The sequence below is a fragment of the Panthera pardus genome, unplaced genomic scaffold (genome assembly GCF_024362965.1).
Source record: "Panthera pardus isolate Hobbes unplaced genomic scaffold, ASM2436296v1 HiC_scaffold_8, whole genome shotgun sequence".
Taxonomy (NCBI): domain Eukaryota; kingdom Metazoa; phylum Chordata; class Mammalia; order Carnivora; family Felidae; genus Panthera; species Panthera pardus.
Genome location: NW_026527013.1, coordinates 79,085,487 through 79,098,919, shown reverse-complemented (window position 1 = coordinate 79,098,919; position 13,433 = coordinate 79,085,487). Strand labels below are relative to the sequence as shown.

Below are 13,433 nucleotides of genomic sequence, written 5' to 3'. Positions count from 1 at the left end.
AACCTATGCATGAATGTTCGGCAGCTTTACTTTTAAGAATCAAAAACTAAAACTATCCAAACATCCTTAACAGAAGAATGGATAAACTGGTACATTCATGCCATGAAATACTACTAAGCATTAAAAAAGAATGACCTACTGATACACCCAACAACATGGATGAGTATCAAGGGCACCATGCCAAGTGAATAAAGTGAATCTCAAACAGTTACGTACTATATAATCCCACGTATACAACAATCTCAAACTGGCAAAAACTCTTGCCAGGGGTTAGGGCTAAGGGCAGGGAACAGGAGGGAGTTTCCTTGTGGTAATAAAACACTTCTGCATCCTAATCCTGATGATGACTACACTAATCCACCCAAGTGATCCATCTGAGAGAACAACACACAGAGAATACAAGTAAAAACCGGTGAAATCTTACTTCAGTTAATAGCACTGTGGCAATGTCAAGTCCCTGGGTTTGACAATGTTCTATGATCATGTAAGATATCACCACCAGGGGGAAGCCGGATGAAGGGTACACAGGGAACTCTGCACTATTTCTGCAGCTTCCTGGGAGTCTTAGGATTTCAAAATGAAAAATTTTAATTTAAAAAAAAGGAGTCAAGGGGTGCCTGGCTGGCTTAGTTGGTAGAGCATGTGACTCATGATCTCAGGGATGTAAGTTCAAGCTCCATCCACATTGGGTATAGAGATTAAAAAAACAAAATAAATGAAATGAAGTGAAATGAAATGAAAAATAAATAAAATAAAAATAAAATAAAAATGTTTAAGGGAATTAAAAGATAATTTATAGCCAAAACGTGGAAAGAATCTGAATGTCCATCAACAGATGAAGGGATAAATAAAATGTGGTTTATCAATAGAATTAAACAGTATTTAGCAGTATAAAAATATGAAGTACCAATACATGCCTCAACATGGATGAACCTTGAAAACATTATAGTAAGTTAAAAAAAAAAAAAAAAATCAGACACAAGACTCATATATTGTATGACTCCATTTATATGAAATATCTAGAATAGGTAAGTTCAGAGAGACAGAAAACAAAGTAGGAGCAGGGGAGAATGAATTGTGACTGCTAAATAAAGTAAGGGGTTTATTTGGGGGGTGGGGCAGTGCAAATGTTCTGGAATTAATCATTGTGACCACTGCACAACTTTGTGAATATACTAAAAAGCACCAAATTATATATTTTGAAAGATAAACCTTATAGTATGTGAATTATGTATCAATGAAAAAGTTACATGCTTGGGGCACCTGGGTGGCTCAGTAGGTTAAGCTTCTGACTCTTGATTTCAGCTCAGGTCATGATCTTGGGGTTGGTAAGTTCAAGACCCACGTTGGGCTCTGTGCTGACAGTGCGAAGCCTGCCTGGGATTCTCTCTCTCTCCCCCTCTCTCTGCACCCCCTACCCCTCAAAAATAAGCATTAAAAAAAAAAAAAAAAAAAAAGTTACATGCAGGAAAAAAAAATACATCCTTAAAAATTTTAGACATACATTCATGCCCCAAAGCAACACTATCCCAAGCCACGTGATTTAGCTAATTCTTGAGATTCATGACTGAATGACACTATGATCCTTCCCTGCTGCCTGTTACTCACAAAGCAGCACAATTAATATTCCACAAACTAAACTCACTGGAACAATCTGACGAGATTAAAATTCTGACTCAGCTAAGTAGAGAAATCTTAATGGTATTCCTGACAACCACAAACTCCAGTTTACTAAAAAGTAGCCTATAGGAACTGGCTCAATTCATAAATGCTCACAGAATTAAACTGAATGAAAATGAATGAAAAGCCAGCTTGCATATACAGGGAGATAATAACAAAAGTAGATCATATTACATCAAGCCAGGCCCATACTGTCACATAATTTAGGTCTGCCAATCATTATATTTATACAGTTTGAAATTAGACCTATTACTCCTTCTCCTCTGGAGAAGCAATCAAAAAGCAAAAACAGTGGGCATCAGGAGACCTGGACTGTGGTCCAAACTATGCTAATTGCAGGACTTTAACCTGTCAGGGCTGAATGTAACATGAGGACTTCTTCTCAGACCAGCAGCCTCCTACAGTTCCTTCCATCACTTCTCTCCAGCACCACTGCTGCCACCCTGAACCAAGTCACCAGGGTTTCCCAGCTGGACAGGTCAGCTTCCAGTTTCTGCTTCTCCCTGACCCCTAACAATCCGTCCTCCAAACCGACAGCCAGTGCTTTATTTTAAAACAGGAACCAGATCTTGTCACTCCCATCTGTAAGCCTCTCAATGGCCTACAGGACAAGGCCCTACCCACTCTCATCCCCCGCCATCAGCTACCATCTTCTTCCGTGGCACTCCGGTCACCCTGACCCTCAGGTTCCTCCAACATTCCTAGCCCATATATAGAACGGGCTCCCCCCACTCCCCTCCACTCCTCCTCATTCCACTTTCTGTTCAAATGTCGCCTCCTCAGAGACTGAAGAGTGGATTCTAGTCCCCGGCTGCCTGTATTCAACTTACCAACGGGGCATGATACTTGTTCATCTGTAAAATGGCAATTAATAACAAGCACCCACCGTATAGTGGCGTCACAAGGAAGAAAAGGCCATAAAGCTATCAGCACAGTGACTGGCAGTGTTCAAATGTCATATATCACTGTTACTTGAGGCACCCTATCTTATTTTTGTCCCTATCTCTTAGCACTATCTGCAACTGTAATCTTGATTTGTTATCCTCTTTGGGGTTCTCCCCCAACGCCCACTGGTTGTGACCTTCAAGAGCAGCTTTGTCTTATTCAAAGTTCTACCACCATCTCCAAGGAAAGGCATGCAAATACTTGCTGAATATATGAGTGAATAAATCATATCAAGCATTCCTTTAAAATAATGTCTTAATTCAAAGAATTAGGCCAAAAATATGGCATTTCATTAATCAGTTATGTAATTGGGCTGGTCTCCTCTTGTTAATTACCTTGCAGACCAACCAATTCACTTAGCGATGCCTGGGGGCTTCTCCCTCAAATCTTATCACATGGACACAATGGACAATGGAAAGCGCTGGAAGATTAATTCGTGAGAGTGACAACTGAATACTGTGGCTATACACTAACTCTTTATAAAGGTATCACATAAATCCAAACTGCAGCACACCAAAAAAGGCTCTTGGCCATTAGGAAAGTCATACCCTGAAATATGAAAATATGAAACACACGTTGACTTACCTAAAACTGCTTTTCTACATGTATGCCCACACATAACATACACATGTATGTTACATACATATGTACACACACACAGCCATTCCCAAAACTGGGGACATGATTTTTTCAATTCCTTTTTACCTTTCTAGACATAATGCACTCTGCGATAAATGCTTTAAATTTAAAGTTGGTTTTAAAACCCAATACTCAAGTTCCTAAATATTAGTTCTCCTTACTCATAGGCTAATCTTCTGTCATTCCAAGGAAATCCCAAATTTAAGGCTGACTTGAAAGCGAGCATTAATCTTTTTAAAGCATCTCGAAACTACTGTATCCACCCCGATTTAATATCTTAAGAATCTACTATCCAATTTAACCCACCAGTTTCTCAAGTCCTTAATAAGTACTTTTCCTGTCACTCTAGTTTTTTTTATTTTTGTGATTTTTTTTTTTTATGAAAGACACTATTATATCAAGATCCACATTTTGAGAAACCCTGAAAATACTTTTCAAGTTATATTCCATCTGGAGTGAACGAAAATCGTGTCCTGATATACCAACCACCGCGTTCAGAGCGCCTCAGGCAGTTTTTATAGATGCCACCAAAGGGTATGAAATTCACTAGGCTGAGACCCAGGCGGGGCGGGAAGGGGGGAGGCCCAAGAATGCTGCAAGGTAGTCCCCCAAAGGAAACAAAAACAAGAAATGTCTCGTGATGTTCAAGAAGGATCACGGTCTACCATTCCCTACAGTAGGGCAAAAATACCAGAGAGCCTTGCTTGCTCAAAAGGAAGAGTGAAGCCACAAATCTAGAAGGAGTAAAGCTGTGGAACGCTGCTAGGTTCTGAGGATTAAGAAACGGGAAGGAGCGACGCGGCGGCGCTCTGCGGTCTCGGAGCAGCTCTCCAGGAAAGGCTCATCTCGGGGCGCCGGCCGCTCCCACTCCGGTCCGCGGCCAGGCTGGAGGTGGCCGCCGGCTGGCACGTTTTAAATACCACCACCCCATTCATCAACGCCCCGGCACAATGAGGGCCGGGGAGCCGCGCCCGGGACCGCCCGCGCACACGCCCACCGGCCCCCGCGCAGCCCGCGACCCGGGCGCAGCCGCCGCGAAGCAAAGTGACGCTCGGCCCAAGCAGAAAGTTTCGAATAAAAAACCCGAGCGCCGAAACGCACAGGTCTCCGGGCTGAACTCGCGCCAGGAACACGCCCCAGGCAAACCACTTGACAACCAGCTCGGGTTTTCGGCAAAAAAGGCCGAGAGGCGGGGGCCGGGGAGGAAGAGAAGGCCGGCCACACACACAAACACACACACGCACACTCACTTTCTCGCACACTCGGCTCCTCTTCCTCGTGGGCCGCCGCGTCCAGGTGCGAGCCACGCAGCAGCCTCACGCCCGCACACGGCGCGGCGGGGCCAGGGAGGCGGACGCCAGCGCCCCTCCCGGGAAGCGCCCGCGACCCCCGGGCCAGCGCGGCGCGCAGGGAGGGTGCGCACGCTCACCGCCCCCCCCACCCCACCCCACCCCGCCCACGGCCACCCCGGGCCCGGGGGTCCGGGGATGCTCGGCGGGCCGGCCGCGGGCTCGCACGCGCCCCTCCCCCGCCCGCCCGCCCGCCCCTCCCCCCGGGCCGCCCGCAGGGCGCGCAGGAGGCGAGCGCCGGCGTCCCGGGGGATCAGCCCTCGGCCCGGGGGGGATCGGGGCAACTTTCCCCTCCGTGGTCGCGGGCTGCCCTGGACCGTACGGGGGCAGGGGCCCCGGGTCTAGCGCGACGTGGACTCACTTTTTCGGATGTTTCTCTCTTTTCGGCCTCCGCTTTCGGGCCTGAATGGCCAGCACTGGGGGAAGAGAAGACACACATTAACGGTCGGGCCGGTCGGCCTGCGGGGTCGCGTGGCGGGGAGGAGGGGACGCCGCGGGCCACTCACCTTTCCGGGAGCTCATCCCGACGCGGCGGAAGGGGGGCGGGGGGCTTCGCGGCGGCGGCGGCGGCGACGCGGGAGCAGAGCAGAGCAGAGCCGAGCCGAGCCGAGCCGGGCTGCAGCCTCCACTCGCTCCGCCAGCCGGGAGGAGGCGGGAACCGCGCCTGCGCCGCCGCCGCAGCCGCCGCTCCCGCGGGGGGCCCAGCGAGACCCGCCCCCGGCCGGCCCCGCCCCCGCCCCGCCCCCACCCGCCCGGTGGGGTCCGGACCCCCACGCCGAGCCCTCCTGCGCACCCCGCACCCACCCGCCTGCCCCACCTGTGCAGAAGTGACCCCCCCCCCCGCGACCACCGCCACTCCCGCCCACGGCGTCCCCCGCCCCAGCCTGCGGCCGGGGCCTCCGCCTCTTGAGCCCCCGCAGCCGGCCCAGGCCTCCCGCCTCTCTCGGGTACCCGGCCCGCGCGACCCTCCCTCTCCAGCCACAGCCTCTCTCCTACGCACCCCGGCCGGTCGCGCCACCCGCCTCTCCATGCGCCCTTCCTTGGCCGGCGCCTCCGCGGGTCTCACACCACCTCTCTTCGCGCGGCCTCTTCTCCCCCTTTGCACCTCTACATCCTTGCATCCCCATGAGCGCCGCTTCCTCGTCTCTGGCGGGTGTGTTAAGGGCACAGGACCAAGAGCGGAGAGACCTGGGTCCTTCACCAGCTGTGTGACCTTGGAGAAGTCATCTTATCTCTCACCTTTACTTACCCCCCAGGATTGTTTGAGTTTAATGAGGGAAAAGATGCAAATTGCATGGAAAGTAGGACGAAGTTTTTGCACCTGAATTAAAGCCCAGCTCAGAAAACACCAAGTGTCTAACAATTTAACACAACAATCCCACCAAACAGTTATTGTCTACATCTTACAACGAGGAAATTGACCCCTAAAGAAGTTGAACAGTTTGCCCAGCGATGATGATTCAAATGTAGGCCTAGCTGACTGCAAAGACTTTCCAAAGTCTTATTAGGGAGCTATCATGCTCCCTAATAAAGATAGGAATCAAGGTGATAGCAGGACAGAATGATAACTGCAGTGTTCCTTTGTTTGTTTATATAATTATAATGTTTTGGAAAGGTATCCATCCCGACCATTTACTCTCTTTGGTTGTCCAACCTTACTCGTAACTCATAAAAGGATCTAGTCTTATTCTGAAGATGGTAAACTCAACAGAACCCGGACAGCGCTGCTTAGACACCACGAACCTTTCACTTTCTCAACTTTTTTTTGTTTTTATTTTAATCACGTGGTGCTCATCGCCACAAGTGCACCTGTTAATCCTAACCCCCATCACCTACTTCAGCCATCCTCCCACCCACCTCCTTCTGCTGACCATCAGTTTGTCCTCTATAGATAAGTACTTTCTCAACTTTTATTTCTGAAACTATCAACCCTACACAAAAGTTAAGAGAAAAATATAACGAACACCCATATTAACCCACATTCGCCAATTTTTAACACTTCATCACATTTGCGTTCCCTGTATGTGTGCATGTGTAGTTTTCTTTGTTTTGTTTTTGCGGAATCACTCAAGTTTTCGCAAACAATGTTACCCTCTACCCTTGGAATTTCAATAAGTATTTACTAAGAACAAAGATATTTTACATCAACGAAATTCCATGATCTTAACAAGAAAATTTAATATTAATATAATCCTAGTATCTGCAATATACAGAGGCCATATTCAAATTTTCAAAATGTCCCTTTTAGCAGGCTTTCTTCCAATGCAAGATACAATCAAAAATCATGCATTACATTTAATTGTCATGTCTTTTTAAACTCCTTTAGTCTAGAATAATCCCTGGTTGTTGGGTTGTTGTTTTTTTTTTTTTTTTTTTCTTTTATAGCATTGACTTTTTTTTTTTAAGAATCCAATTCTACTTTTCTACAGGACATTTCTCTGTTTCCACTCTGTTCCCTATTAGATTCAAATGAAATAATTTTGTCAGGTACACTATATGGATGATATTGTGTCCATCCTCAGTATGTTGGAGCAGAAGGGAAATGATGTCCGTTTGTTCCATTATTAGTGATGTTACATGTAATCATTTTTCTATGGTAAAGGTAGCTTTTTTTCTTTTCTACCTAGAAAAGTAGTCTATGGGGGCGCCTGGGCACCCAGTCAGTTGAGCATCAGTCTCAATTTGGGCTCAGGTCATGATCCTAGGGTCTTGGGATCAAGCCCTGTGTCAGGCTTTGCACTGAGCAGGAAGCCTGCTTGGAATTCTCTCTCTCTCTCTCTCTCTCTCTCTCTCTCTCTCTCTCTGTACCTCTACCTCTACCTCTATCTCTATCTCTATCTCTTCCCCCCTCTGCTGTCCCTCCCCCCTCTCAAAAATAAAAAAAAGAAAGAAAAGCAGTCTATGTAAAAAATGGGTAAAGGACTTGAATATACGTTTCTCCAAAGATACACAAAATGGCCAACAAGTACATGAAAAGAAGCTCAACAACATTAGAGAAATGCAAAGCAAAGTCACAATAAGATACCACTTCGCACGTACTAGAATGACCATATTCCTTTTTTAAATGGCACATAAATGTTGGCAAAGATATAGAGATACTGGAACGCTTGTACATTGCTGGTGGGAATGTAAAATGGTGCAATCATTGTGGAAAACAGCCCCACAGTTCCTCAAAAAGCTAAACATAGAATTATCACCCCTAGGTAGACATCCAAAATAAATACAAACAGGTACTCCAATTCTTGTACACAAATGTACGTGGCAGTACTAATCACAGTAGCCAAAAGGTTAGAAACAACCCAAATACCCATCAGCATATGAATGGATAAACCAATTGTGTTTCAGACATACAATGAAATATTTTTCAGCCCATTAAAAGAACGAGGAAGAAAAAGAAGGAAAGAATGAAAACGAATGATACATGCTACAATGTAGATGAACCTCAAAACATTATGCCAAGTGAAAGAAGCCAGACACAAATGGTCTGTTTCATATTGTATAATGCCATTTATATGAAAACATCCAGCATAAGCAAATCCAAAGAAAGCAGATTGGTGGTGGCTAGTGGCAGGGTGGAGGAGGGGAAATGAGGAACAACCAGCTACATGGGTACAGGTTTTCTTTTGTAGTGATGAAAACGTTTTGGAGCTGGAAAGAGGTGTATTGCACAATTACAATATTGTAAACATGCTAAATGAATTGCGCACTCTAAAATTGTTAAGATCGTGGGGCACCTGGATGGCTCAGTCAGTTAAGCGTCCGGCTTTGGCTCAGGTCACGATCTCACTGTTCACGGGTTCGAGTCCTGCATCAGGGTCTGTGCTGACGGCTCAGAGCCTGGAGCCTGCTTTGGATTCTGTGTCTCCCTCTCTCTTTGCCTCTCCCCCACTCGTGCTCTCTCTCTCTCTCTCTCTCTCTCTCTCTCTCAAAAATAAATAAACATTAACAAGATTTAAAAACTTAAAAAATAAAATTGTTAACTTCATGCTATGTGAATTTCATCTCAATTAAAAAAAAAAAAAATTCTGTAGCACCTGGGTGGCTCAGTTGGTTAAGCATCCGACTTCAGCTCAGGTCACAGATTAGTGGGTTTGAGCCTTACTTTGGGCTCTGTGCTGACAGCTTGGGACCTGCTTCAGATTCTGTGTCTCCCTCTCTCTTTCTACCCCTCCCTCACTCATGTATGCACACGCTCTCTCTCTCTCTCTCTCTCTCAAAAATAAATAAAAATAAACATTAAAAACAAAATTCTGTGAGGGTAATACTTTGAGTGTTCTTCCTCAAGAATCTTTCACACTGTGGGTTAGCATCCAGTGATGATGCTTGCCTGGATCAATTATTATTATAGTGGTGGTAGAATATTGATATTATAATCCTAACATTCCATCTGTTCCATCTATATTAATTAGGTAACAGTCTTCTCTAAGGAAGACCTTTCATTTCTCCTGCCACTCCTTTGTTCTCTGTTTTCAGCTTGTTTTCTTTGTTTTGTCAACTGACAGTTGACAGTAATTACTGTCACTTTGATTTTTGATCTTGAATTGTTCCATATTTGACCACAAAAGACACTTCCAACTTGCAGTGTCCTTTGGACATGTCCCCATGGGTTTTTGAGCACCTCTTTACTTTCTGGCATGTTCCAGGAAACCTTGTCCTTTCCCTCACCTAATCTCAGAAACATCATGAGTCCAGTCTTAGCTCCTTCTAGAAGGTGATTAAAAGCTTTGAAGCCAAAGAAATGTGAGTTTGAAACCAGTTTCTTCTATTATTTTCCACAGCTTTATTGAGATATAATTCACATACCATACAATTCACCCACTTAAAGTGAAAAATTTAATAGTTTTTAATACATTCACATGCACAACTAATTTTAAACATTTAAAATTAACAATCTAATTTTAAAATATTTTTGTCACCCCTAAAAGAAATGCCATACCCATTAGCAGTCACTCCCCGTTTCCCCCAACCTTCCCTGCCCAAGCCTTGGACAAAGCACTAATCTCCTTTCTCTCTCTATAGACTTGCCTGTTCCAAGCAGATCATATAAATGAAATCATATAATATGTGTCCTTTTGTGACTGGCTTTTTTCACTTACCTCAATGTTGAAACCAATTTCTGCTACTTAATTTCTGCATAACCTGGGACAAGTTACCTAATTACAACATCTGGAAAATGGTAATCATATTAATACCAATCCTCCTGGGTCAATATGATAATCAACTAACATAAGTAACTATTCAGTACACGGTAATTATCATTAACATTACATGGGAGGCACATACCCAATCTCTTTGCTAGATCTTTTGCATTAATTTGTTCAACAAATAATTACCAAATACCTATTATGTAGCATTGTTCTAGGTACTGAATCTACAGCAGTGAACAAAGCACACAAAGATCTCCCTGCCCACATGGAGCTCACATTCTATTGCCAGAAGCAGAAAATAAACAAAATAAACATGGGAATTGTAGATTATGATTACTAGATGGCCATACCATCTATGAAAAGAAAAAAAAAACTGAAAAACAAACACCAACCTTTTGAGACTTAAGAAAAGTCTCACTGAAAAGCTAAGAATGAAAGGCCTCAAGGTGATCTGGTCAATCTTTTTACTTCTATAAATTAGGAGAGAAGTATATTTGCCACCTAGAATATTTGTGAATTGCTTTGAATTTATTGAATTAAAATACACCAACCAAATTATCAATAAACAATTTACACATCCTATATTAGGTGCTTACAGAAAGAATGATAGATTATAAACCTAGTCTCTGCAAATTTAAAAATGAAACATTTCAGGGCGCATGGCTGGTGCAGTGCGTACAGAGCATGTGAGAATCTCAGGGTCAGTGGCAAGTTCAAGCCCCACAGTGGGTACAGAGCCTACTGAAAAAAAAATTAAAACAACTAAAATTTTATTTGATATGCATCATAGTTTCAAATAACATTTTAAAGGAAATCAGGGGCACCTGGGTGGCTCAGTCGGTTGAGCGTCCGACTCTTGATTTTGGCTCAGGTCGTGATCCAAGGGTCATGGAATGGAGCCCCACATCAGGCTCCATGCCGAAGATTCTCTCTCACTCCCTCTGCCCCTCTCCCCTGCTCACTCTCTCCCCCAAAAATACAAAAAAAATTTTTTTTAATTTAAAAATAAATAATTTTAAAGGAAAAAAAGAAACAGAATAAAAGTTTTTTGTATATGTTTTATTCTTAGTTTTCTTTTTTTTAAATTTTTTAAGTGTTTATTATTTTTGAGAGAGAGAGACAGAGACAGAGCACAAGGAGGAGATGGGCAGAAAGTGAGGGAGATACAGAATCCGAAGCAGGCTCCAGGTTCTGAGCTGTCAGCACAGAGCCTGAGGCAGGGCTCGAACCCACGAACCGTGAGATCTTGACTTGAGCTGAAGTTGGACGCTTAACTGACTGAGCCACACAGGCGCCCCAGTTTTTTGTTTTTTTTTTTTTCAAGTAAGCTCTACACCTAACATGGGTCTCAAACTCACAATCCTGGGAGTATAAATTTAATTATTTTATTCTACCAATATTTATTGCTAATAAAAATAATCATAAGGATATTATAATTAAGAAGGGGAAGTATTAGAACTGGATATATCTTAGGGGCATCTGGGTGGCTCAGTCAGTTTAACAACCTTTTTTTTTTTTAACTTTTTTTAACATTTTATTTATTTTTGAGACAAAGAGAGACAGAGCATGAAGGGGGAGGGGCAGAGAGGGAGACACAGAATCAGAATCAGGCTCCAGGCTCTGAGCCATCAGCCCAGAGCCCAACGCGGGGCTCGAACTCACGGACCGCGAGATCGTTACCTGAGCTGAAGTCAGACGCTTAACCGACTGAGCCACCCAGGTGGCTCAAGAAACCAACTCTTAATTTCCACTAAGTTCATGATCCCAGGGTCATTGGATGAGACCCCCATGTCCGGCTCTGCACTGGAAGTGGACCGTACTTAAGATTCTCCCTCTCCTGGGTGCCTGGGTGGCTCAGTCGGTTGGGCGGCGGACTTCAGCTCAGGTCATGATGTCACTGCTCGTGAATTCGAGCTCCGCTTCGGGCTCTGTGCTGACAGCTCGGAGCCTGGAAGCTGCTTCGGATTCTGTGTCTCCGATCTCTCTCTGCCCCTCCCCTGCTCGAAGCTCTGTCTCTCTCTGTCTCCCAAATATAAAAAATGAAAAACATTAAAAAATAAAATAAAATAGATTCTCCCTCCCCCTCTGGGGTGCCTGGGTGGCTCAGTCAGTTAAGCGTCTGACTTCAGCTCAGGTCAAGATCTCAGCTTACGGGTTTGAGCCCTGCATCAGGCCCTGTGCTGACAGCTCGGAGCCTGGAGCCTGCTTCAGATTCTGTGTCTCCTTCTCTCTCTACCCCTCCCCTTCTCGTGCTGTGTCTCTCTTAAAAATAAAGAAACATTTTTTTTTTTTAATTTTAAAAAAGATTCTCCCTCTCCCTCTCTCTGCCTCTGCCCTGCTAGCGTGCACACACACACATACACACACACACACACACACACGCTCTCTCTCTCTCTCTCTCTCTCTCTCTCTCAAAGAGAAAAAGGAAAAAAAAAAAAACTGGATATATTTTTTTCTCTGTGCTGTCCAAAAGTAGTGAAAAGGAAAATACATATGCATTTTTCCCCAGCCAAGTACAACAGAATTCAAGATGAACATATCATATTAATTTTTACTAAATATAAGAGAAAATTACAGAACGCTGTAAACCCAATTACACACTAATATTTCCAAGTAGAGCTACCAAATCCTACTGTATCTTAGAAGGTATATTTAGTATGTCATAGAATTGGAAACAGACTTGAGAGCTCATATAATCCACCTTCCTTCAGGCCTTTAGTAGATGAGAACCTAGCCTTTTTCCAAAGGCTTTCTAACGCTTTTACATTTCTAGGAAAGTTTCCTTGTATCTAATTTATACTTTCTAGTATGAAGCTTAAGCATGTCTCTTTTTTTTATGTGTCCTTTCTTTTTTTTTTATGTTTTTTTTTTTTTTTAATTTTTGAGACAGAAACAGAGCACAAGTGGGGGAGGGGCAGAGAGAGAGAGGGGGAGACACAGAATCAGAAGCAGGCTCCAGGCTCTGAGCTGTCAGCACAAAGCCCGACATGGGGCTTGAACCCACGAACCGTGAGATCATGACCTGAGCTGAAGTTGGACACTTAACCAACTGAGCCACCCAGGCGCCCCAAGCCTGTCTCTTATTATTTCATTACAGCATATTTCTCAGTGACATTAGTACCACTAAAGCAGCGATTTCACCCAGAAGTTAGTGCAGAGTAATAGAGCCAGACTGGCACGGTTGAAACCCTAGTTTTATCATTCACTATCTTGGTAACATTGGGCAAGTTACTCACATTCTCTGTGCCTCAGCTTCCTGATCCGAAAAATGGGGATAGTGTTAACTACCTTATATATTTGTTGTGAGGATTCAATGAGTTATTTCACATAAAATGTTTAGAGAAGGATCTAATTGTTCAATAAATATTAGCTGTACTTATATATATGCACATTAAGACATGCATTGCTAATCTATTGCTGCATGACAAATTTCTCCCAAATTTAGCAACTGAAAACAACAAACGTTTATTATCTCACGATTTCTGTGGTCCAGGACTTTGGGAGCAGTTCAGCTGGAAAGTGAAGTTGTCACTGGAGGCCGCTGTCATCTGGAGGCTGGAGGAAGGCTGAGAGATCTGTTACCAAGATGGCTCACTCACATGGCTGTTAGCAGGGGGCCTCAGATCCTCACTGGCTGTTTCAGGGAGACCTCACTTCCTCCCCCTGATCTTTC

The 13,433-nt window shown here is 44.3% G+C and overlaps 1 protein-coding gene across 14 annotated transcripts in view; it reads right to left on the bottom strand.

Annotated features, from left to right (window-relative positions):
- The window catches only part of SRPK2 (SRSF protein kinase 2), a 253,782-nt gene extending 240,349 nt beyond the window's left edge, over positions 1-13,433 (bottom strand). For 7 of the 14 annotated variants that reach the window (XM_019451223.2, XM_019451226.2, XM_019451227.2 and 4 more), the window contains exons 1-2: positions 5,614-5,755; positions 4,975-5,029 (exon numbers count right to left, since the gene is read on the bottom strand). In XM_019451223.2, coding sequence (XP_019306768.2) covers positions 4,975-5,029; positions 5,614-5,740 — 182 coding nt within the window. In that variant the 5' untranslated portion in view covers positions 5,741-5,755. Of the gene's footprint in view, positions 1-4,974; positions 5,030-5,119; positions 5,220-5,613; positions 5,756-13,237 lie in introns of those variants that run through there. The other 7 variants (XM_019451225.2, XM_053897447.1, XM_053897445.1 and 4 more) reach the window with 5 other exon arrangements.